The following is a 27,025-nucleotide window of genomic DNA, read 5'->3' as shown; positions in this document are numbered from 1 at the left end:
CCTCATGGTCTTCTCCATCCTGCTGGTGACACATGCCAGATGGCATATACGGGCTCTGCAGTAGGACCTGAAGTTCCAGTGAGCACAGCATCGGGAAAACCTCTCTGACAGGGTCCAGATCTCGGAGGTAACTGCACGAGATTTGCAGTGGTAGCTAAGAAATGGCGAGTGGGTGAGAGGCAGATTCCTCGCCCTTCCCCAATCAGATCTGACAGTAGTGGCAGATGTGTCACACCTGGGATGGGGCGGCCATCTGGGAGAGGGGGAGATCAGAGGCATCTGGTCTCCGGGCTGAGTCCAGATTCCACATCACCCTGTTGGATCTCTGTGCAAACCAGGCTAGCATTGAAAGCATTTCTTCCCTCTCTCAAGGGGAATGTAGTGCAGGTATTCACAGACGACACCACCACCATGTGGTACTGCAACAAGCATGGGGGTGGGGTCAGGAGGGTCTGCACCTCTGAATGTGGCTGGAACAACAGGGCATTTCCCCGGTGGTTCAACATCTGGTGGGCTCTCAATGTCAGAGCAGACAAACTTTGCCAACAATGCTTAGTCAATCACGAGTGACGTCTCCATCTGGAGGTGGCACAAGGTCTCTTTCAACAGGGGGAGTGCCTTGATTAGATCTGTTTGCCTCTGCAGGGAATGCACAACGTCAGCGGTATTGCATGTTGGAATTTCCAAGGCGGCAATCGCTCGCCAATGCTTTTCATCTCTAATGGATCTCAGGCCTCCGGTACAGGTTTCCGCCCATACCACTTCTGCCCAGAGTTTTTAAGAAGATCAAAAACAACTTGGGCCAAGTCATTCTGAGCCACTGAGCATTGCCATTGATTCCCCTGATCAGACTGCCCCCTCGGGAGGATGTTTTGTCGCAGCCACAGAGGAAGGTTCTCCTCCCGAACCTGTCCAGTCTTCACCTTCTTGTGTGGAGATTGAGCTGCGACAGTTGACAGCTTTTGACCTTCCACCTGAAGTCAGTAATGTAATCTTGACAGCCAAGCGTTCCTCCACCACAACGGTATACGCCTGTCATTGGAAGAAATTTGTGGCATGGTGCACAGACAAGTCTGTTGACTCACTTCCTGCCTCTCTCTCTCTGAGGTCCTATTGTTTATCCTTTCTTTGGCCCATCAGGGTTCTGCTAGGGGCACTCTCAAAGGTTATCTGTCTGCCACTTCTGATTTTTTGTGGTTGCCTGATCAGCCTTCCCTGTTTGTTTCCTATTGTATTCCTATCCTCAAAGACCCTCCTCTTATATTTCCTCCACCTCCATTCGTTATGCCCCATTGAGATTTAAATTTAGGATTGACATATCCTTTGTGTGCTCCTTTTGAGCCTCTCCACAATTGTCCTGCCAGGCTTCTCACTTTGAAAACAGCCTTCCTTGTGGCCATTGCATATGCCCGCAGTGTGAGGGAGCTGCAGGTATTGTCATCTAAGCCGTCAAATCTATCCTGACAAAGTGGTACTCTCCCCTAGGGCCTCTTTTCTGCCAAAAGTGGTTATGCCCTTCCATGAAGGCCAATCCATCACCTTGCCTACTTTTTACGCAACCCCGCATCCTTAAAAGAGCTTTGCTGTTCTACTTTGATCGCACCGAAGAGTTCCAAGTGGATGATCAACTCTTTGTTGGTTATGTGGGTGCAAAAATAGGTTGGGCAGTGCAGAAGAGAACCATCGCCATATGGGTCGTACTCTGCATTAAAGCGTCCTACACTCTGGCTAAGAAGTTTGCTTACTCATTCTACCAGAGCTAAAGCTGTGACCACTCCGTTAGCACGTGGAGTTCCAGTCCACAACATTTTTCAGGCGGCATCGTGGTCATCTCAACACACGTTTACGGAGCACTACTGCCTGGACAGCCAGGTCCGTAGGGACGGGCACTTTGCCCGTTCGGTTCTGCAGGACTTCCTAGTATGGTCTTAGTCCACAGACCCACCTGCGGGGATGGTATTTTTTAGGTATCTATACTAAGGTAAGGAATCTGCAACTAGTTGTCTCTAACAGTTGGACAAGTTACTTAGCTTTCGTAACGCCTTGTCTGGCTGAGACAGTATCTAGTTGCAAATTCCTTACCAGTGGCTCTGCGGACTAACTTCTAGGGGCAGGGGCTCCCCTTTCAGGGCCTTAGTTTTGACACACCTGTAGTCAGTTTCTTTTCAGCTCTCGTTTCTGGCGTGGAAAGTTGTAAAAGGGAACTGATGCCAGGGTGGCACCTATATAGGAGCCACAGCGTCAGATCCTGCGTGGACCCTGCTAGTGACGGATGCAGAGCCAATCAACGCCACATAACAGAGCACAGAGGTACTGCTCAAGAAAAGTCTTGGGTCCCAGACTAACGCCTGGGGCAAATTCTAAGGTAAGGAATCTGCTACTAGATATTGTCTCTACCAGAAAAGGCGTAACCGAGAATAAGTAACTTGTCATACTAGTTGCTTGATAACTCAGGTGATTTTTTTCCATGTTCTAGATTTTGACGAAAGAAGCAGAAACAAATGTTACTTCTTCTTCACTGTTTTGTTTTCTCTTCCCTCTTCAAATTTTAATATTTTGGCTAGCTGGTGTTGGGGGCATACTGATTTGTCACAGGAGTCACAAGAACATGTGGGTAGCATGAAATAATTCAAAATTGTCATAATTGTCTTCAGCTTGTGGCTAGGGAAAAACTGTGTTAACATTTGAGGTTAACTGGTGACCATTTCAGCCATTGTTCATTCTTCAGAAATGGCTTCTTGTTCAGAGATGGTCGTGTTACTACATTACTTAGCTAAGCGAGTTGGAAAATCATACAGTTAAGCTTTGCTGAAAACTTTTTGAAAGGCATTTCGATAGTCTGTTATGTATAGCCATTTTACTCAATTGAGTGGAGTGCGATCATTGTGTTAGCAACGTTGGCAAATCCTCCTTTGTCCCACAGTACCATCAGCAGTATGATCGGATTTGCCATAGCAACAAGGCTTTTTAATCCGTTGTTGCAAGCCAGCGCCTTCATCCAGTCATTTGGGCTGGCCTTAATGTAGCACAAGCCATGTTTCCCATGAAGAGAAGTATTTCACTCGGGTTGGAATATCCAAGATCTTTCTCCTTTATAAAAATGCATTGTTTTATCAGAGACAAGGTGGGACTATACATGTATCCATTCTGCGCCCTGCTTTCCTTGCAAGTTTCTTCACTAAACAGGAAACCCCTGGCTGTCTTCTTTCCCAAGCTACATGCTTCTGGGGCCAAGGAATCAACTCGCAGTCTGAATGAGGAGCAAACTTGAACTAAATTGTATTAGGTTGTGCTATTTAACTGTTTGTGATTTGAGGCAGAAGTGTTCTAGCAACACACTGTTTCAGACATTTACTTCCACTGATACATAATCTTTTATTACCCACTGTTGTGGCAGTAAAGAGAGGCTGGAGGGCTCTCCCACTTGAACATTGAACATTAAACATGGAACAGCGTCTATTCTTCATTCATATGCTATTCTGTCTGAGTTATGCAGGATGACCACTTAGGCCGCCACAACTGCGTTTTACCTTATTCCTGCACTATGCACCTTCAGGGCTGTCTTTTGTTATGCAATTCCCTCATGTTTGGTTTCTTCCCAGTATTCTTTGCATCCTAATACATTGCCAATAGCTGGAATTTGGCAGGAGACAGATATAGACGTGGTGCCCCAGGCGCTTACGTTCCATCGGCTCCCTTTCCACCATCCCTCCTACTAGTCAGTTAAAATAGAGCTCTGTATGAGCAAGGCACTGGAAAATATGAAGGTACGTGTAGAATGGAGGTGTAAGGGAGTTGCTCCATGTTTTTTCACCGAAGATACAAGTTGTTATTATGCCACATGATATCCAGTAGTTGGGAATGGGAGGGAATCAGTGCCTGAGAGATCCTGAAGTTCCAAATGTAGGTAGATTTTGCTTCATTGGCAACGCCATACGAGGAGGGGATATAAAAATTGTCAAATTATAAGTTCATTGTAGTCAGTCATGCAAATAAATATAGAATGTTGTAGTGTATGAAGCTTTTGATTATAATAGCCATCCTACACAGAAATAAGAAAAAATGCTATTTATAAATACCTGTTCACCAAAAGGGTACAATGTTTTCCATTATAAATATCTGTTTACTCTTCTTTCCTGTCTAGTGTTTCCTGCATGAAATCCTAGTTAAACATTTTAAGGCAGTAAATAAATAAATAGTTCTAATGCATGCATATTTTTGCTGAATAGATCTTTGATATTTAATTATTTTGTTTTAAATTTTGAAATTAGTATTGGCTTGCAGATCTTAAGCAGAACCTCCAGTCCTGGCTCTCATTTTTAAAATTTATCTGAAATGTAGTTTACACCTCAGAAAATTAATGTTAAAAAGTTCTCATAAGGATGTCACTTTTACCACATTGGTGGTGTTCTAACGTATTCAATATTATAGCTAGATCGCATGTTATTTTTTCATGTATTTTAAAACAAAGAAAATAGTTTTTGTTTTCCAAAAAGAGCATTACCTTAGTCTTTGATAAAGAACAAACCTGTCATATACTGGAGGATTTGCTAAAGTAGCATTTTCAAGCAAATGTCACTTTTGAGAATACCCTCACCTCTGCCTGTCAGAATTTATACCTTTGTCTGTCCTTTACCTCTAACCGCTTTGCTGTCTGCATTTCCCTTGCATCTTTTTTTTCTATTTTTCCCCCCAGGTGTGTCTCCTTCCTTTCTAGCTGGCAGCAGTCCCCTTCATCTCAGAAGCGGGCTCTAAGTCTGCTTTGCCAGGCAGCTTGCTTACCTCTGTGTAGCTCTCGCGAGAAGGTAGATATCACTTTCAATGCTTGTGGCACCCGCTGTTTCACTTCTACTCCTATAGCGTAAATGTTCTTTTCACTCACTTGCTTTTCTTCTGAAACTGAAAATACCAGTATGTGTTTTAAGATTAAACTAACTGGATATGTCATTCCGAATATGTTCCAGTAGCCCCTCATCCATCATCCCCTCTCTGAAAAGCGGGAATGTGCAGAAACCACAAATTAACCTAAATGTATGCAAAGTAGGTTTTGGAAAATGTATTATGTTGTTTGTAAAGGCTTGCATCTTCATTTAGTATTAAAAAGTTCAAACAGTGCTGTTTCAAAGTGGACATTTTCTATTGTGGTTAAAGCAGAAAAACTATTGAAGACCTTTTCTCACCAGTAATGTGAGTGGTTAACTGACATATGGACATGCCCATTTCATGCTATATTGCTATAACAAATGTGTGTTTCAAGTGTATTATGTGTCCCCCCCCCAATGAGTCTGGTAAAATGCAAACATGAAAGTCATACTGCCTTGCGTCAGAAACTGATATCAGAACTATCATGGTAAGACTCAAGTGTGAACTCCGGATTGGCAAAGGTCAAATTCAGAAGAAGTTTTGATTTTGAACTTGTGCCTTCTCGCCCAAAAGGAAAATGCTTTTAAACCTTGATGCGTTAGCAGGAGGAAAATGGATTTTGTAATGGAAATGGCTTGCCTCCTTGGGAAGTATTTTCGTCATTTCAGAGAACACTTAATCCTGCAGATCTGTTGAAGTATTTATTCCTAGGCAGTAGATTGAATGCAGAAATCTTTATCCCAATAACTAGATGTGATTCTATGTCCCATTAGTGGTGCTCACTTAGCCGGTGTGGACAGTGTTCATGTCTATGCCTACATTCACCGGTCCCTCACACAAGTAGGAGCTCAAACAAAGGAAGTGTTAAAGAGAACTTCCTTCATTTGGTTGATATCAGTCTTCAGATCTCTTTGCCTAAGATGTGAAAAAAACAGGCCTTTCCCTTCTGCAGGGTGGGAAAATTGAGAATTTCAGTCTGCACCAAGTATTTCATCCTTCCCCAATTTCTGAGTAAACATGCATTCCCCAAGTTCAACATAGTCTTCGTCACTCCAAACTGTACACATATTTTTTTAAATTTGAGCAGTTTGTCTTTTATTTGTTTTTCATTGAGATAGGACTTTTCCATCACAACATGAAGAGAAAGCATTGCATTTCAGTGAAAGAACTCTAACTTTGAATGCAAGAAAACTGTAAGGTGTTCCTTGGCAGAGTTGTGTCTCTCAGAAGAAGTGTTGGGTATGGTTCTTACGACTAAGCATCCTGCTTCGAAATATATCTTACACCTTCCACTGGAGCCGGTTTATTTTTTGATTTTGTGACTGCAATTCCAACCCCCTTTTCTAGTGGAACTCAGCTTATCCTGAATTTTGCCCTTTCTTTAACTATAGAAGGCTTCAATTTGGGTACTGTGTGAGACAGTGTGTCTGAAGTGTTCTGAGGGTAGCCTGAGAATTTCCGATGCCTGTGACCTCAGCAAGTTGTTGTGTAACATTGCCAGGAGCGATTTCCCTTCTTTCCTCATTTTCTGAATTAACTCTTCATTGTTTCTCCTAATGTGTTTGTTTCGCTTCCCTTGGACCTTAATTGTAGGCTGTAATTTGTGGCTCCCTATGCTTGCTGCCAGAGGGTCCTCCTGGGGTCTCCTTTGATTTCTCCTGGCTCCCCTTACTGCTTAGGGCCGGCCCTGACTTGCCTGTAAAGGTGGAGTCCCTTGGACCTTGCTGGTCCTAACTTCTGCAACTCTTCATTCAGCAGTCCTTTTGCATTTGTCAAGGCTTGTTGGTGGTCCTGCTGACTACCGACCCCTTTGCATTCGACAACTGGTGTGGGGCAGCTCATGGACGACTCCTGGGATCCTTCTGCCTCGCCTAGACACCGCAGCTGCATCTTCACGACAACCGTCAAACAGAATAAGCATCCACAAGAAGGCACCTGCACCTGCTGGACGTGTCCGGGTGGTTTGGACTCTCACCCTGTCCCCTTTCTTCACAGATGCTCCCTGCCCAGAATCCACACTTGGGTTCCACCAAACCCAGTCCATGGGCCACTAGCAGCTGGACAGCTGAGGTCCCCATTGACTTCAGAAGGAGGTTCCGACACAACTTCACCCCTATGCACCTGGGCTCCCTGGTGAGGGTACTCCACTTTTTTGAGTATCCACAGGTGAGGGCAATCTTGAACCTTCCTGCTCAGCGGGTTTCCTCTGTGTCCTCTGGGAAGGGTCAGTTTCCAACCTTTTCCTGAATTTTAGGTAATTTTTAGTTGTTGAAAGTGGTCAGAAAAGCCCCACTTAATGGTGAAGCATGTGATTAATCCCAGTGTATAATTCCCTGATAACTGGTTCAGCCAATAATACCTCAACCCCAAATTATCCAACCAAGTTTTAAAATAAATCATCCAAGAGATCTTAAGAGCTGTAGGCTTTGTTTTGACATCTCATAAAGCTTCTCGATTGGAATCCAATTCGCTCATTGTTCAAATGGATATCTATTATAAAAGAGCTTCATATTTGCAATATGAGTAATAGGTTTTAAAGCAAGATCAAGCCATAGCAGAAGCACAGGGGCACTCTGCATCAATTTAAATAATGATTTGATAAATTTGTTTACACTTTGTCAACTACTCGAACACCAGCAAAGGGCAGAGCTAACAGCTTGAGCTCTATACATTTTTACAGCAGGTAATATGGAATATGTTGTTGAATGATTTGCAAATTTGAGACCACTATATGGTTAAGAGCATCTCATAAGTTTTGGCCAACAATGAGTGGGAGTCTTAATCTAAATCTTAAATGGCCTAATTCTAACAGATACTCCTACCTGTAGATGCTTCACCTGCAATATTATCCCAGGCATCAGTCTGGATGCAAAACTTCAGAGCTCTCACGTTGCCAGTAGGGGCTACCAGCTTCGGAACAATGCCATAGCAATGTAGCCCCAGCGCAACAGCATCAGTTTACAGTTTTCTGTGCCTTTGGTTCGGATCAAGAGCTCATTCTTGCCTGAGAGTTGCGAGTCTTTCCTCACAGTAAGTGTCTCGATAAAAGTGCAGTGCAATGTCTCTGCCCAAGCTCTCTAGCTTTAACCCATGCAAAACTGCAAGATACCGATGACCATAACTGACCCTTATTCTATCTGTCTGTGGTGCTGGGGCACTGACCATGATTCCTGTCACTAGGAATCTTTACTCAGCATGAGCCCGAAGGACATTAAGGAATGAGTATCCATCCTCGGATCTCTTTACACTGGCCCAGAAGGGGAAGTGTTCTCAGTTTTGCCACATACAGTTACCTCTGAATGGCTTCCCCACTATACTCCGCTGCTCTGGGGGGATGTCTTCAAGTTCTGCTGGCCTCAGCGCCTGCTTCGGCCTAGAATACTGTTGAAGGTGCAGGAGGATCAGGCACTGCTGGTTCTGATCACCCTCGATTGGCAAGGAGGATCTGGTACAGTGATCTTTTGCTTCTTAGCATGCTTCCTCTTATGCATATGTATGATCTGTTCTTACTGCAGCATGGTCAGGAGCATGGCCCTTCACCACCATCCCCAAGTGCTACAACTGCACACGTGAGGAACATTGCCAGGAGAAGTCCATTTTCCTTCCTGATGATGTTGAAGACATCATCTCGAATTCCAGAAACTAATGTTTTTGTGCAGGTTGATTACTTTTCTATTCTGATGATGTCATGTTAGGGGCTGGAGTTGCAGATAGGACCCATGATGCCATGTGGCGGAGCTGGGGAAGTACTGCTGAGGAGGACGAGCTTTTCTGGACCGGTCTGACATCTGGGAAGATATTGTGAAGATGTAAAATCTGCTGCAAACTGTGTTTCCCTCACCTCCATCCCCCACATCCGCCGCACCACCGCCGGAGGAAGATCCTTCTCTCACCTAGCCGCCAAGACCTGGAACTCCCTACTGCTCCACCTTCGCCAGACCCAAGACCTCTTGACATTCAGGAAACGCCTCAAGACATGGCTCTGCGACCAGTAGCTCCCAGCGCCTTGAGAACCTAATGGGTGATTAATGCGCTCTATAAATCCTTGATTGATAAATCCCTGATTGATTGCAAAGGAAGGTGGTCCATCTGGATATAATTGAGGGATGTTTTATTGATGTCCTAGAGTACTGTTGTTAATGTTGTAATGGTTAATTCATTGCAGTCGAAGGTGTACAAACGACACCATTTCAAATTTGGTTTATACGTGTATTGAAGTTATAGACAATTGTTTCTTTTCTGAAATACATCATTATTCTTTACTATTAGTATTTTACAGTAGATTTAGTAAATTGCAGACTATTTTCCTTTATTGTCATTTGGAATTTTCATTTTGAACAGATAATCGATTTATTGGTTTTCCTAGCTCAATTTTTCTCTTCAAAATGCAAAGAAAGAAAAAGTGCATCACTTATCAAAAAGGCTCACGTCATCATACTTCAAAGAGCTATGCATAAATAGTGCATAGGCAAAAACCTTATAGTTATGTTACAATTAATAATGCATGGCGACATCACACATAAACACATTCTCTCAAATGTGCAAGTCCATTAAAACTGTGAAGAGGCTGCCATTAATCTTATTTGGATACCTATACTGGGCACCCCCTTGGCCTTTGCTACATCCAATTTCCGTCCACTATCTGGACACCGATGGTAGTGCTGAGCCCTTTTGTGACAGTACTGTATTTCAGCACATTTTCAGATTTACCTTCCTGGATTTTCAAGGATCCCACTGCCATATGTTTATGAGCTGGTAAGGAGTGGTTTCAAAGTTGCAATAAATAACAAAGTAATATTTAGAAGCACTGGCAGTGCCTATTCTGAGTGATCTGAGTCCCAAAGTAATGGTGATACGTATGATTATCATGATGATCCAGCTTTTCAAGTGTTCCTATATAAAAAGTTGCAATTTACAGTAATTTTTTAAAAACAAAAGACTTCTAGTTGCAGATTCCTTACCTTTGAATTTCCCCAGGCGTCCGACTGGATCCGGAGATTTTTCTTCGAGCAGTACCTCTGCGCACCGTCAGGTGGCGTAGGTCGACTCCGCGGTCGTTGTTGGCGTCGTGTTTGCAATGATGACGTCATGGAAGTATGTAGGCGCCGCCCCCGCGCGCTGACGTAAGTTCTTTTCTTTCCGCGCCAGCTTACTCGCAGATCCGGAGAGAGCTCCCTCAGTCATTTTCTGACTACATCAACACTTTTGTCGAAGTTTTTGGACAAGTTTGTGGATGCGTCGAGGGATGTCCCGCAAGACTGGGTTCAAGCCCTGCGACTCCTCTCACTGAACGATGTCGGTGATGGATCGGCATCTTGTGTGTCTTTGGTGCCTGGAGCGCGATCTCGACCCGAAGTCGTGCTCTGCGGCGCTCATGGTCTCAGTCGAGAGGAAGTTCTGGATACCGGCCGCTGAGTCACCCCCACTCTTCGTCCTCTAAGTCATCGGGACATTCGAGTCACAAAAAGAAGTCAAAGAAGGGCAAGCATTCTTCGACTTCACCCCGTCGCTCAGGTGATGTGGCGCAAGAAGAGCGTTGACGCTGTAGGCCTCTGTCCTCGTAGTCTTCATCTCGGTCGTCTCCGCGCTTCCCCGACTTCCTGGGAGCCGGAGCCACCCCTGCCAAGCTCAAGGAATTTTATGAGGCAATGCGCCAGATTTTTGGGCGGACCGACCCACCTTCGGCGCCCTCAGGCACAGGTGAGTTGGTGGGGGCACCCCTCGGTTTCGAAGTCGTCAGCTTCGGCCACGACTCCGGAGGGCCCCTCTGGATCCAATTGTGGCTCTGTCCCAACACTGGTCGTGGCACAGCGACCTTCCCCGGCGTCAGGTCAGACGTCAACGCTCACAACATCGGTTGGGCCCACAGTCGACGCCGATCCCATCCTCATACCAGACGACCCAGAACGACGTCGCACGATGCAGATTTGGTTCTCTATGGGCTTTCCTGGGCCCAGAGTTGATCCAGGCCCTTATGCTTGTGGGTATGGATAGGTGGAGAGTATGGAGGGGATCCATTAAAATACCAGCTTGACCCCCAAATGGACTGGGTGCAGGATTTGGTTGATGCCAGTGGTAGAGACACCTCTCCTGACACTGGTATGCTCTGTCCTCCTACCGTGGCTATGGAGGAGGGTACCTCTTATTCCGTGGTGGTGAGAAGGGCAGCTGAGGTCCTGGCCCTCGAGCTACCTTGAGTGTAGTTTAGGCCTAATATCCCAACCAAGGTGCTTCATCCCGGGTCTTCCTCTTCTGAGCCCCTTCTTCCCTTTAATGAGGCATTGACAGACATCCTTTTCGGTACTCGGTCCAGACCCAGCAATGGGCTCCTGTGAATAGGCTGATTGCCCGCCGCCATCAACCTGCGCCATCAGACATGAAATTCCTCACCCAACACTCCACGTCTGAGAGCTGCGGTCCGTCAACACCACATGCCCTTTTGGGCCGCTATTCCCATACTCTCTGGGATACGGTCGCGCAAGTGCTGCCTAGAGCTCCAGAGGAGGCCCAGACTATCCTTTCCCAAGCCGTAACAGATGGAAGAGATGCAGCGATGTTTGATTCGTTGTGGACTGGATACGACTGACTCTCTGGGCAGATCAGTTGCATCGACGGTGGCATTGAGATGCCACGCATGGCTGAGAACATCTGGCTTTTCAAGGGATGTCCTGCACACGTCTCTACAGAGTCTGTGCTCGAGCGCTTTAAGGATTCCCGAGCCACGGCCCGGTCCCTTGGCCTCGTCCCTACTTTTAGACCCCAGCAGTATGCCTTTCGTAGCTAAGGAAGGGGCACCCAACCACATCCTTTTCCCCCCTGGTCATTGACCTGTGCACGCTGTACAGCCCCTGCGGGAACGCGGGATCTCACGTCCCCGGGGATCAGGAAGCCAGCAGGTCACGCAGTCCACCCTGCCCCCTCCTCAGCTTCCAAACCTTCCTAGTCCACGGGTACATCAGGAACCAGTTGGCAGCAGGATTCGTAACCCCCACCCCAATGGCAATCCATTACCTCGGACAGGTGGGTCCTCCAAATTGTCTGAATGGGCTACTCCCTCTCCTTCAAGACACCTCCTCCAAGACACCTCCTCCAGCCATGCCACCTTCATACAATCGAATATATTTGAGACACCTCCTCCAGCCATGCCACCTTCATACAATCGAATATCAGAGGATCATATTATGCTTCTCCGTGAGGGAGTCCAAGCCCTTTTGGCCAAAGGAGCTATAGAGAGGGTTCCGTTGCCAGAAGTAGGTCATGGTTGCTATTCCTGCTACTTTCTGGTGCCGAAAAAGGACAAGGGACTTTGTCCTATATTAGATCTTCGGTCCCTAAACCTCTTCCTCAAAAAGGAGAAGTTAAAAATGTTGACATTGGCTCAGGTCCTATCTGCCCTGGATCCCAGAGACAAGATGGTAGCGTTGGACTTGCAGGACGCACACTTCCACATTCCCGTCTTGCCGGCCCTCAGACGTTACCTACGATTAGTGGTAGGTCATGAGCACTTTCAGTTTACCATGCTCCCCTTTGGCCTTTACAGTGCCCCTCGGGTGCTCACGAAAGTGATGGTAGTGGTGGCAGCTCATCTGCGCAGGTTAGGGGTCCTAGTCTTCCCCTATCTTGATGAATGGCATGTTGAAGACGAACTCACCCCAAACATTCGCCTCCAGACGACGGCGAACCGTTTGCATTCGCTGGGGTTCATTACAACATGCCGAAGTCACACCTGACTCCTTCTCAGGAGCTTCCTTTCATCGGAGCTGTTCTGGATACAGTGCAGTTTCAGGCATATCATCCCGAAAAGCGAGTCCAGGATATTCAGGCTATGATACTGATGTTTCAGCCTCTGTCCTGGATTACGGTGAGAATGACTCTGAGGTTGCTGGGCCTCATGGCCTCCTGCATCCTGCTGGTTCAAAATGCCAAATGGCCTATCCGGGCTCTGCAGTGGGACCTGATTTCCAGTGGGCGCAGCATCAGGGGAATCTCTCAGACAAGGTCCAGATCTCAGAAGGAACAGCGAGAGACCTGCAGTGGTGGTTAACAAATCAGGATTGGATCAATGGCCGATCCCTCTCCTTTCCCCAACCAGATCTTACAGTCGTGACAGATGTGTCACTCCTGGGATGGGGCGGCCACATGGGAGAGGCAGAGATCAGAGGCCTCTGGTCTCTGTCGGAAACAGAGCTCCATATCTATCATCTGGAGCGCCGAGCGATTTGACTAGAATTGAAAGCATTCCTTCCCTGTCTCAACAGGAAGGCAGTGCAGGTGTTCAGAGACACCACCACCGCCGTGTGGTATTGCAACAAACAAGGCCGAGTGGGGTCATGGACCCTTTGTCAAGAGGCTCTTCGCATTTGGACTTGGCTGGAACACCAGGGCCTTTCCCTGGTGGTTCAACACCTGGCGGGCTCCTTGAATGCCTGAGCAGAGGAACTCAGCAGACGATGCGTGGCCGATTACGAATGGCGTCTCCTTCCGGAGGTGGCGCAAGGTATTTTCCTTCAGTGGGGAGAACCTTGGTTAGACTTGATTGCCTCCGTAGAGAACGCGTAGTGTCAGCTGTTTGCGTTGGAGTTTCCAAGGCAGCACTCGCTCGGCAATGCTTTTCGTCGCGAGTGGAATTGAGACCTCCTGTTCTCCTTTCCGCCCATACCACTTTTGCCCAGAGTTCTGAAGAAGATCAGCCAAGACCGGGCCCAAGTAATACTGGTGGCTCTGGACTGTGCACAAAGAGTCTGGTATCCTGAGCTGTTGAGCATGGCCATAGCTCCTCCGATCAGACTGCCCCTTTGGGAGGATCTTCTGTTGCAGCAGCAGGGGAGGGTCATCCATCCGAACCTGTCCACCCTCCTCCTCCTTCCGTGGAGATTGAGCGGCGACAGTTGACGTCTTTTGACCTGCCACCCGAAGTCTGTAACGTTATCTTGGCAGCCAGGCGTCTCTCAACGAAAACCGTATACGCCTGTCATTGGAAGAAATTTGTGGCCTGTCGTTGGAATAAATTTGTGGCATGGTGCATCTACAAATTTGTCGATCCTCTATCTGCTCCTCTTTCTCAAGTCCTTCTCTTTATTCTTTCCCTTGCCCAGCAGGGTTCCACCTTGGGCACTTTTAAGGGATATCTTTCCGCCATCTCTGCTTTCTTGAGGTTACCAGATCAGCCTTCCTTATTTAAATCTCCCATAGTTAGGTGGGTTCTTAAAGACCTCACACATCTCTCTCCTCCTATCCCATTCATCATGCCCCAGTGGGATCTAAACCTGGTATTAACATACCCTATGTGCGCCCCGTTTGAATCTCTTCACAACTGCCCTTTACAGCTCTTAACTATCAAGAATGTATTTTCAGTTGCCATTACCTGTGCCTGCAGAGTAAGTGAGCTCCAGGCTTTGTCATCTAAGCCACCTTTCCTGGCCATGCATCCTGATAAAGTGGTACTTCGCACAAAGGCTTCTTCCCTACCGAAAGTAGTGACACCCTTCCATGTCAGACAGTCCATCAACTTGGCTCTGTATATACTATCTCAAAGTGAGCGATAGAGTGCACAGAGTCCAAGGGTTTCCCTTAGAGGTTGACAGTGCCAAAATTAGATAATTCTAATGCTTTATTTTGTGGTAGTATGGTCAAGCAGTAGGCTTACCAGAGGGTAGTGTTAATCATTTTTTGTACACACACAGGCAATAAATGAGGAACACATACTGAAAGACTTAACTCCAGGCCAATTGTTTTTATATAGAAAAATATATTTTCTTAATTTATTTTAGAACCACAAGATTCAAGATTTGGGGTAAGTACATAAAATGCAAGGTACTTCACACAGGTAAGTATGGAACTTTAAATTAAAGCAGTAGTACACACAGTATAGGTTAAAATGGCAATAAGCTATTTTAAAAGTGGACACTGTGCAAAAATGAACAGGTCCTGGGGGAGGTAAGTTTAGTTAGTTTTCTCAGGTAAGTAAATCACTTACACAGTCAGTCTCCTGGGCATAGGCAGCCCACCGTTGGGGGTCCAAGGCAACTCCAAAGTCACCGTACCAGCAACACAGGGCTGGTCCGGTGCAGAGGTCAAAGGAGGGCCCAAAACACATAGGCGCCTATGGAGAACAGGGGTGCTCCTGTTCCGGTCTGCTGGCAGGTAAGTACCTGCGTCCTCGGGGAGCAGACCAGGGTTTTTTTTATAGAGCACTGGGGGGGACACAAACAGGCACACAAAGCACACTCTCAGTGACACAGTGGTGGCCAGGTGCAGTGTGCAAAGCAGGCGTCGAGTTTGGTATAGGAAGCAATGGAGGGACCTTGGGGTCACATTGGCAACGCAGGCAGGGCACAGGGGGGCTTCTCGGGCCAGCTACCGACCGGGCTAGGAAAAGGGCCGCCTGCTGGTCACTCCTGCACTGGAGGTTGGTTCCTCTCGGTCCTGGGGGCTATGGGTGCAGTGCTTGGTCCAGGCGTCTGGTTCCTTGTTTACCAGGCAGTCGCGGTCAGGTGGAGCCTCTGGATCCTCTCTGCAGGCTCGCTGTGGGGTTGCAGGGGGGGGTCGACTTGGGTTACTCACGTCGTCGCAGTCGTCTGGGAGTCCTCTCTGCAGTGTTAGTTCTCTGGAGCTCAAGCCTGGGGGGTTGGGTGCAGAGTGAGAAGTCGTGCGCTTCCGGCAGGAAGGGAGAGTTCTTTGAAAGTTGTTTCTGTGTTACAAAAATGTTGCTGTTGGTGAACAGTGCCGCTGTTCTCTGTAGTTTCTTGGTCCTGAGGGGAGGGGGGCACATCCCTAATCCTATTGGGGGAATCCTCCTATCTCAAACCTTAGGGGCTGTCCTGACTGGTGGGTGAATCCTCCTTTTTTTTTTCTCATCATCCTCTCCTGCCTTCCCTCCAAAAGTGGGGGCAGTGGCCGGAGGGGCGGGCATCGCCACTAGCTGGGATGCCCTTGAGTGCTGTAACAGAGGGCATGAGCCTTTGAGGCTTACCGTCAGGTGTTAAAGTTCCTCTAGGGGGAGGTGAGAGAAGCACCTCCACCCAGTACAGGCTTTGTTCCTGGCCACAGAGTGACAAAGGCACTCACCCCAGGTGGCCAGAAACTCATCTGGTTGTGGCAGGCTGGCAGAAACTGGTCAGCCTAGGACTAGCAGTCAGACTGGTATTTAGGGGGCATCTCTAAGATTCCCTCTGGGTGTTTTTTACAATAAATCCCACACTGGCATCAGTGCGCATTTATTGTGCTGAGAAGTTTGATACCAAACTTCCCAGATTTCAGTGTAGCCACTATGGAACTGTGGAGTTTGTGTTTGACAAACTTGCAGACCATATACTCTTTATGGCTACCCTGCACTTACAATGTCTAAGGTTTTGCTTAGACACTGTAGGGGCATAGTGCTCATACCTGCCTTAGGGCTGTAAGGCCTGCTAGAGGGGTGACTTACCTATGCCACAGGCAGTGAGAGGTGGGCATGGCACACTGAGGGGAGTGCCATGTCGACTTAGTCATTTTCTCCCCACCAGCACACACAAGCTGTGAGGCAGTGTGCATGTGCTGAGTGAGGGGTCCCCATGGTTGTATAAGACATGCTACAGCCCCTGGAGAACTTCCCTGGCAACAGGGCCCTGGGTACCAGGGGTACCATTTACGAGGGACTTATCTGTGTGCCAGGGCTACCATTTACAAGGGACTTATCTGTGTGCCAGGGCTGTGCCAATTGTGGGAACAAAGGTACAGTTTAGGGAAAGAACACTGGTGCTGGGGCCTGGTTATCAGGGTCCCAACACACTTTCAGTCATAACTGGCATCAACAAAAGGCAAAACGTCAGGGGGTAACCATGCCAAGGAAGGCATTTCCTTACACTTAGTTTTTCAATTAACCAACCTACCATAAGAAGGGCTAGGTCACACACCCGTTCACCTCCAGAATTCCCTCACGGATGATAGTGTGCTTCATAAATACACATGATGTAAGAAATTCAGTAATGTTTTTATGTACTTTGTTCAGCGTTGTCTTTTTCTAGCCTTTGTGGTGCACAAACATTAAGCGGAACTGATGTCATTGGCATGGGGAGACATGTTTACACCTTTGGGTACGTTATGTGCGACCTGCTGGGCCCTTTTTGAAGTTTAATGCTTCCCATTGTGCTACTAGTTTGTTTCCATCAGAAACAAACTTGTATTTCTGGTCCTCCTCCTGTGTACTGTAAGACTAAGTATTGGAAAAAAAAGGGGGGGATTTATTGAAACCAGCAAATAAACCCATTAAGGACTAGTTTAGGATTACTAATGAGTAATACCCATAGTCCCTCCTATACACAAGCAAGAAAGGGTTAGCAAACTCCCAACATTTCTCTTAGATACAGAGCGGTCTGCTACTGTTCCCACATGAGGTATGCTACATCCTTTGTTTCCAATATTAAAACCAATATTCCTCCACAAACTGCTCTCTGTAGTAATAACTCACGTGCAAGGATACAGGTACGAGACTTTCATCCATCAAATGTTTGCTCTAATTAAGAAATGTATTTTTTTTTCTTTTGACCTATTACTAAACACTACCTTGTAGTTACACTCCTATTAAATTTCCATTCCCTTAAGCTTTACTACCAAAATCTGCCAAACTTCCTGTTGTGGCAAGTTAACCGCAAGTTTAATATAGTGAAAAAATTCTACTGATACTTCAATAATGTGTATAAAAAGTATTGAGCAAAGCTCTATACCACCTATGAAATCAAGAATTGGCAAAGCCAATGGGCCTGACCTTAGCAAGAAAGTGTGTAGTTTATTATTTTGTTATATTCTGCCTAAACATAGCAGGCGTGATCGTGTAGTAAAGAAATGTAAGTTTGAGTAAAAAAAAAGAAAACAGGAAGCATTTTAAGACAATAGTAGAGGTGCTTCCTACCAGGTGGGTGTGCTTAAAACCATTGTAGAAGCCATGTTTTATGCACATTACAGGAAAATATCTTATTTCCGGTTGCTCCAGAGCTGTTGATAAGTTGATGACAGGGAGCTATCTCAAATTGAATGCTTCCAAAGCAGAAATACCCACATGTGGCAATTGGAAAAACTATGACCCGCACTGCATCTGGCCTGTCGATCTAGCACCCCCTCCTAAAGTATTTAAGGAAGTAAGAAGCGTTGGGATTGCCATGGACTCCAGGTTATCAATGAATTCCCATATGGACAAATTAGCAAGATCAAGCTTCATTACTATGAAAACTCTGCGATGCATCTTCCCCTACATGGAATTTCCACACAAGGTCCACGCCACTATCTCTCTTGAACTGTCTAAACTGAATTACACCAATGGTTTCTACCATGGATCATCTTTATCAACTAAAAAAAGACTACAAAGAATTCAGAACTCTGCTTCCAGACTACTCCTACATTTAAACCTGCAAGCCCATATCTTCCCTGCCTTGAGGGCCCTACATTGGTTACTGGCTGCCAAAAGATCCATCGCCAAGCTGCTTTGTATCACCCACAAATCAATACATGGAACAAGACCGATTTTCATCAGGAATAAAATCACCAAATGCATATAACAAACACCTTGCCTCAAAACCCCACCACACAAGAAGAAAAAAAACATTGGTGGTACATCTTTCTCTGTTCAGGCAGCCAAAATATGGAATTCATTATCTCCAAGCATAAGATCCACTAATAATTGTCTTATCTTCAGAAGACTACTCAAGAGCTGACCCTTTTCTACATAACCACCGTATTCAAATCCTAATGTACATCATAAGACTGTGTATGTAAACACTTATAAATTGGTTGTATGTATGTATTTAAATATGTGTATTTCTTTGTACAAATACTATACTAACTGTTGTTTTAAAAAATATATAGATATTCTTTAGGTCTGCTTAACACATGTATATATTATGGTTAAAAAGTAATATATTGTATGCTTAACATGTACATAGGTCACTGCATAGTTTTCATATGTTATTTGATTAGATGCTTATGAGTTTCTGTTGTATTTACCTATCACAATATGTAAATATCATAACTATTTCATCTACAATGCTCCACTATTGAAATATTGAGGAAAATATAAAATAAAAATAAAATACAAGAATATTTATAAAAATACACAAATATATTGGCCCTCATTATGACATTGGTGGTATTCTCAGAATACAGCTGATGCCAAGGGCACCAGAAGACCGCTTGCCATATTATGGACACTGCAGGATTTCCGCCACAGTAAGGGTGGAAATCCTGCAGTAGCCATGCTGGTGGATGGTGGCGCCCTGGCACTGCTACCACCAGCACCGCCCAGCCATTGGGACACCGACAGCCGTATTAAGACCATTAGTACTGCCTGGCGCGCCTTCCCGTTCCCTACCGGATGACCTCCTCGCGGGACAAGGTAAGTCGGGGTCCAACAGGGGAGGAGGGTTGAAGGGTGGGGGTGTTTTGTGTGATTGTGTGGTGTCTGCCTGTGTTTGAGTGAATGAGAGTGTTGTGTATGCGTGGTTGTATGCGTGTGAGTGAATGCCTGTTTGAAAGTGAGTGTGTGTCTGCATGTCAGTGTGTATGCGTGCCTCAATGGGTGTTTGGATGTCTGTATGAATGCATGCCTGAATGCATGTTGGTATGTATGAGTGAATGCATGCATGCATGGAAGTGTAGGTGAATGGGTGTATGCGTGCTGCGTGTGGGTGTCTGTGTGCATATATGTGGGAGAGGGGGTGTGGAGCGAGGGGCGCTGTGACTGTAGGAGGGGTGGGAGTGGCGGTAGGGGGGTGATTGTGTGTGGCTGTGTGCTTGTATGGCTGGGGGGGTTGGGGGCAGTTGTGTGGTTGGTGCATGTCTGTGTGTGCATGAATAGGTGTTGTGTCTGCAGGTGTGGGGGTGTTTGTAAATGAATCAGGGTGGGGGGGTGTTTAAGTGGAGGGGCGAGTTTGGATGAGGGTGGGGGGGGGGGGTTACGTGCTTGCTGGGAGAGGGGGTGGTCGCCCACTGGTGACAGGGAATTAATTCCCTGTCATCGCTAGGCCCTGCCGCCATGGTTTTCATGGCATTGCTAATGCCACAGAAACCATGGCGGTAGGCTGGCTCATTATGCCGCCGGGGGTACTCTTTGGGTCTCCGGGTCGGCGGTGATTATCTCTGGCCCGGCGGTTCATACTGCCATCGCGGTATGAGTGCTGATGTGGCAGGCTGTCAGCGGCCAACCCGCCACACTCATAATGTGGCAGTATACACCGCCACATTAACCTTGGCGGTCAAAAGAACGCCAGGGTCATAATAACCCCCATTATCTTAAAGTACAACAACACTTGAAACTCTAAGTTTATACAATACATCTTTATATCACAATATATTATCTTCCTTATACATGTATACCCTTTCTATGTAGTTATGTATCTATACATTTATTACTTTACTTCTACTGTAGAAGGGAAAAAAACTTTGACTCGAATGACTCTTCTGTCTTTTCCTATACCTCTCTCAATGTATCCTCTGCCTCCACTCTCTGACTCAACCCGGACCTATTTCTACTACTGTGATCTCCCAAATAACACTTTCTAAATTCTTCTTGCATGTATCCCTCCTTTAACTAATCCCAACCCTCATTTAACTACTATAATCTCACTAATCCCTTTCTAGACTCTACCGTCCTCCATCTCCCCTTTTACTCATCCCAAACTTCATCCTACTCAAAAATAACACTTTCTAGACTCTTCCCTCTTCTATGCAGCATTTTGGACTGATGTCCGTGACTAGTGACAATCCAACTAACAGATTTGACCATATTTCCCTATTCTAATCCTTTTTCGGTTCTGGCGTAGCGTGCTACCTGTCAAAAAGTGCTTCAACACCTCGTCAAGGGTAGTAAGAGCTATATAAATAAAATTACAATATTTATTGGTGCGAAGAAAAGGCACTATTGGCGTTATAGTAATGTTACCCAAAGATATTGTTTTAACACACAAGGATGACTAAAAAATAACAACAAGCTTTGGCAAAGCCAGGAGGTATTAACAGTGTCATCTTTTGACTTTAGTGATGTGTTTTGTAGATAGATGCTTTGCATGTGCAAGTCGGAGTAGTGGCTATCTTGGAATTTATTTTCTTAATCAAAAATAAAAATCATTCCAAGATTGCCCCCATGCGTTCTCTGGGATCTATGACTACTAGTCACTGACATCAGTCAAAAATGCTGCAGATTAAACTAACTTTCCGGCAGTTACTTCTCTTAGATTTATCTTAGAGGTCCGTAAACTGGTGAGGAAGTTGGTAGCACTAGCCTTGCTGCCTTGGAGTGCCTCTGACCCAGGGCCAGACTGGGAAGCCAAAGCACCCCTGGCGAATTTTGTCAGACCAGCCTGCATAGTATGCATAGTGAGCAAGCCTGGCCACTAAAAAATAGGGCTTCTCCCCAAGAAAATGTGGGGGAAAATGGCAAAAAGTGTGCATTCTCCAACCTGTTTTTCACTATATATTCAATTGTATTTGTTTTTAAAGCATATTAAATGATGGCCTTACAATTCACCGGGATACTGCAATCTTTATTCTTCAATGATTCCCTCACCATCACCCTCAAGCAGTGCCTCTTATCTCTCCATAGCCCATCTCTCACATATATTTAAATTGTTTTATATCATCTTTCTTACCAGCATAGGGTGTTGGAGCACTATACTCCTCACACATATCTATAGAGACAACGAACTGTGTGTGTAAATCATTGTGCATAAAATGTTGACAAAGACTACTATTTGGCGTGGAATTCACCTGTCATCCATACTGGTAGGCGTTTTTTTTTTTTTTTTTTTTTTTTGGTCTAGGGAAGCGTAAACTCAGGATTCAGAACGTAACACAGTGGTTTGGGTCGACTTTACTAATAACAATTTATTTGTATCCAAACACCCTTTTTTAGCAAAATTAGGATAATCAAAGATTGTGAAAAAAACAACTTCCTAACCTGTACCATGCAGTTTGCGTGCAGCTCTATGATGGCAGTTCATTGCTCTCCTTACTCGATTATGATTGTAACTTGTGAACTGCACAGTAAGAAGAGGATCTCTGTGACAAAAGCAGTATCCCACTGATCTATGCACATAAAATAAGATTCTGTGATCTGCATAGTACACTTTCTTTGCAGCAGGTATATTAATCCTATGCGCTACCTTAGATGAGTCAAAACTGCAGATGCTTAAAACTCATTATCTCTCTAGCAGGTACATTAATCACCAGAGTTATCTTGGCACTTTAATCGTTGCCTGAAAACTGTGGATATACAAGGAACTCTGCAAAGCTTTTAAAACTGCTGCAGTGCTACAAAACCAGTTACAAAAGTGCCCTCCTCCCTTGCAGCCTCCGGGGGAAACACCTGATGTCCGGTACGGGCAGTCCGGCCATGCTTTGACCTCCATACGATGTGTGATCCCATTAGGGATGGAGCTACCGTTATAATCTTGCAACATGTAATGATAATGCCAATAAATATACATCCCTAATGACCACAGCACCTTCAAAAGACACCTGGGAGTCTTCTGTTCATTTTTTAAAATTTTTATGTGATCTTGAGATGGTCTCCAGGTGGTAATATGCACAGCCTATGTATGCGTCTAGTGCATTTCATACCTCACACCCTACACCTCACTCTTCCCACTTTCACTTAGAACATACTACTACCATCACACATTTTCAACAGGGGTGGGTGGAACTCGTGGCATTTTACTCTGTGGAATTATGCAATGTTACATAAAAACTCAGTGAGATTCTGTGGAGTTCCGCGAGCAGGAGGAACCGGTACATTGTGCAGACTTTTAGTGCAAGGAGCTTGGTCTGCGCAGAGAAATCAGCACAAACAGCACCACACAGCTCTCCAGAAGGTGATGCTGCACGAGATGATGTTTCTGCCACTCAAGTACATTTTCTACTCAAGCGGGGGCTTTCCTAGTGCGAAGTCCCTTGACCGCCGCATTGGGGAAGATCTCCCCGGGTGCCCTCCTAGCACCTTAAAATCATGTTAGGGGACGCCAGTTCTCTGTAGCGCTCGGCAACTTACTTTTGGCGAGCCACACTCGAGGAACAAAACTCCACTATGCAGCAGTCCGTGCAATCATGTATTGCATTATATATGGTTGCGTTGCAGAACAACTCCTTCGACTATGGGTAGCATTTAGTTAATGCTAGATACACTTGTGATAACTAATCACGTTTCTCAGGTGAGTAGATTCTATTAAATGAACACAGTGTGTTCTAATATGAAGTTTTAAAAAATCCTCATAAACAAATATAATAAACACTTCATATATACAATGTTACCTAAAGAAATCGGGTATTATCAGTTATTTGAGAGAATTGGACCAGGCTTGTTTTTATGTAAGGGCTGGAGAAAGCAATGTATAGTGGCAACTCTCAATAAATTACATGTTCAGGGTTTATTTATTGTCAACTACTGCTGTACTCTGACCACTGTTTTCAAACCACAATGCAGTCGTGTCCCTAGACCATTGTAATGTTTTCAGTTTACTGGGCAAAGCAGTCTGAGACTCCTATTGTTCTATAACAAGCACACAATAAGCAATTACAGATATAAAGTTGCTAAGATTACAACCAACCAAATATCACAAATAGAACTTTCTTTCAGTAATATTACAAGCATTGGTGAAGCTTATTGGTCTTGCCTCTAAAAGGCTAGGCTAGGCTAGGCTAGGCTAGGCTAGGCTAGGGTGCTCACCAGTGTTTTTTGGCATTTGCATGTGTATTTGTATGTGTTAGGGTACATGCAGTCACCTGGCTGGCAATCTTACAGCTGTTTTTGTATTAAAGGAAAACTACCTAAGTTGGCCACCCATGCACATGCCTCTGTTTTGACTCATGTTGTGATGCGTGGTGGTGACTTCTTTAATTTACTGTTCTAACAAGCCTAACACCAATGTTAGATCTATGTTTTAAAGGTTTAAAAAAGTGTAAAACAAGTGTGCTCGTTTGCAGAATATTTAAGCGAGTAGCCAGATAACATTTTGCAGCTGCAGGACCCTTGTTAAAATTTAAAAAAGAATATAATACATTTACAGCAGGGAGAAGATAGAGCATCAAGAAGAGAAGAAGGGAGGAAAAAGAGCACGGGGCAGGCCAGAAGAACAAGCAGTGAGTGGAAGCACATGCACTACTATTGGGTGCGCACTTTGGAGGGGGGAAAAAAGACTCCCCTTAGGTCAGCAGTGAAAGGATACAACATATACTATCATAATACTGGGAGACAGAAATGCCCCAGTACGTTTCAGACACGAGAATGGGGAGGTAAGCCGTTGAATCAAGAGCAGACAATTGATACAGACGACAGAATTATCCTTTCCTGAGCAAAGGGTGACCATTAGCCCACACATAGTGTATGGTATGCATTGGAAACCGTAGGCCTACCACCAGGCAGCTAAACCCGTCCGTAGCTGACACCTAATAAAAAGGAAAAAAGGCATATGTAGGGGAAGTCTGAAAAGGAATGCAGTTAACGTATTGCGAAAGAGCAGTGACACATGGAGAAGAGGAATATGTAGAACGGAAATTGGTATGAAGGCATATAAGAAGGAGAATATGCAAGTATTAGGGAAGGTGGGGTTCAAAACAAAGTAAAAAGAATATGGATTAAAAGAGGAATTTAGATGAGTTAAAGAAAGGGAAGGGAGATAATAGTGATACAAAGGAAACAAGAGATGACAAAAGAAGAAGGAAGGAAGGTAGGGGAAATAAAGGACAAATGAGTCAGCAGATCAGGCACTTTGTTAGAAGGCACAGTACTTCACAGACATTTCAGACTGGAAGGACTCCAGTGACAAATGTTCAGTGGCTTACCTTTCATAATGCTCTTTTTGGTGGATACTCTACCTAACCACAGATTTCTCCACGTCCTCCAAGTTTTGTGGAGTGGCCTCCTTTTTACTATCTAAGAACATCCCAAATTAGAGATCTGCACACTGGATCTCCATTTGTTTTGTGCTCAGCGTCCAAGGGTGTGGAAAGAGTCGAGCAAGAAACTGATTTCTGTGCACAGGAGTGGTACTTAAAAGCGCATGTCTTGCCCACCTGGTGGATCACAGGATTAATTGCTATGAAAATGTCCAGATCCAGAATGGCGCCTGGCGAGTATTCTAAATGTAAAGAATCTGCAGTTAGATAGTTATCCACCAGAAAAAGCATTAACAAAGGTAAGTAGTTCATTTTCATATTTTGTAATTATATGAGGCTGGTTTGTGAGACAGCTGAGCCAGACCTGTAAATGAGCTGGTCAGCTGGATGAGGTTTGAAGCATGTCCTTCTGTCTGTCATCCACGCCTTGATCATCAGTTGGTGAACATACGATGTGAATGGGGGGGTGTTTGGCAGTTTCAGTAATTGTTGTGTAGTAGACATTTGGCTTATTCTTTCAAAGATGTAATCTCATGATCACATTTATTTTTTCTTCCAAATAGGGCCAGGAGTTGCTGGTTATCTTACTGCAGGGACAACGACGACTGTTCTGCCCAGCGTACCGCCTCCCGTAGACCATGAAGTAGGAGATCTTCTTGGCTAGCCTCTCTAAACACCCAGGAGTGGTGATTAGTTAAGACAGGCGGATCTGGTTAGAGCAGAGGAGAGTGCCACATTCCTCCTTCCAAAATCTTTTGAAATGGACTTTTTTCTGCCTTTCGACTTGTTTCGCGATAAAGTGTTATTCCTTTTTCTAATGAATATATTTTTATTTAGGGAAAACAAACTAAAAGTGAATCTAATTGCTTCACAATGTAACATAATAAACAAAAAGCACTCTGTGGATCAGCCGCCGTGGTACACAAGTATTTTCTCTTGTTGTACTTAAGCACATTCTTTTCCTTTGTATTTGTTTACAAGACTGTGAATCAGAACATATGGAAGATTCCTCTGTCCCCCTATTTTTTTATATTATTTTATGAATTATCAAGAGTCTGCCTTTGAACAACAGTTGCAATGTAGTCCACTGAGTCATAGTCTTTCCTCCAAGGGCATTTTCTCACCCCCACCATTTCATCTCTGAAGATGCCTCATTGAACTTTGTATCCTGGTTTGGCCAACAGTTTCCGTTCAGTGATGTAGTGCATTGCTAATCATTAACATTATCTTCCTGAAGGCAAAGAGTGGTAGACATCCAGATGTACAGTTTGACTTGGCTTTACCAAATAAAAAAAAAAGCTTCTGCAAAGAAAGTGAAATTGATGTCTACCTGTGTATGTACGAGCCTACTGTGTTGTGAAATGTTCTACGCATTATCCAGTATATAAAGCTTTCTATATTGAATGTACATTATACAGATCATTCATGTGTACATAAAATTTTAAAAAATAAAGGGAATTGACAGCCTTGTTGGCGAGAGAGGACATGTTTCCTTTTATATGTTGGATCTTTTTATATTTTGAGTATTGCCTATATTATTTGGAGGACAGTAAACTGTCAGTACCAACTGATTCTCAGTAAAATGTACTTGATTTGAAATGGACAAAAATGAGCTATACTTCCAGATGTTATTTCTGCCAAGATTCTATTTTTTTAAATATATATTTGGCTTTATGAATGACCGAAAAGTGGCATGCCTCTGCTAAGTCCTCATGGTTGTAATGTGGGCTATGATGCGAGAAGTGGAATTTATGGCTTTGTGACTCCTTGTTTTGCAAGTGTCACGCTTCAGTGCTGATGGACATACCTTTCAATTGATTCCTCACCATGTGAAGTATCCTTCCAGGCTTCAGACCGGTCAGTGCAATTTTTCTCCAGCACAGGCTGGTAGTGCCATGCGGCTTCATCTGCAGCCCTGCTTCTGGGCATGACGATACTCGAATCAGTTCCTTTTTTCCGTGCCTCATCTCTGTGAACCCAGCACACACTCTTATTGTTGCACTGATTAAATACCTCAGCACCAACTAGGTCAAATGTTTCACACTTTAAACACTGGCACAGATGCTTCAAGCAGACGTCCTTCTCGGATCCACATGACATCTCTATGCAGTGTCTGTGATTGGAACATAAAGCAACATCTTGTGATTCCTGTGCATCGAAGCCCTGAGGGACCATCAGAAAGTAGGAAGCAAAAGTGTTTTTAGCCAACTGCTGAAGCGAGATGCCAAAGCATCCTCCCTCACTTCAGGTAAGTCACCTTTTATTTAATAATCCCCTGAACGATCTTCCCATAAAAAGCACCAAA

At 44.9% G+C, this 27,025-nt stretch overlaps 1 protein-coding gene across 2 annotated transcripts in view; it reads left to right on the top strand.

Moving 5' to 3' along the window:
* The window catches only part of DNAJC13 (DnaJ heat shock protein family (Hsp40) member C13), an 876,382-nt gene extending 850,178 nt beyond the window's left edge, over positions 1-26,204 (top strand). For both annotated transcript variants that reach the window (XM_069211911.1, XM_069211910.1), the window contains one exon: positions 25,284-26,204. In XM_069211911.1, coding sequence (XP_069068012.1) covers positions 25,284-25,384 — 101 coding nt within the window. In that variant the 3' untranslated portion in view covers positions 25,385-26,204. The remainder of the gene's footprint in view (positions 1-25,283) is intronic.
* The last annotated feature ends 821 nt before the right edge of the window (positions 26,205-27,025 follow it).

Source organism: Pleurodeles waltl, chromosome 10 (genome assembly GCF_031143425.1).
Source record: "Pleurodeles waltl isolate 20211129_DDA chromosome 10, aPleWal1.hap1.20221129, whole genome shotgun sequence".
NCBI classification, from domain to species: Eukaryota; Metazoa; Chordata; class Amphibia; order Caudata; family Salamandridae; genus Pleurodeles; species Pleurodeles waltl.
This window is presented reverse-complemented; position numbering and strand designations above follow the sequence as displayed.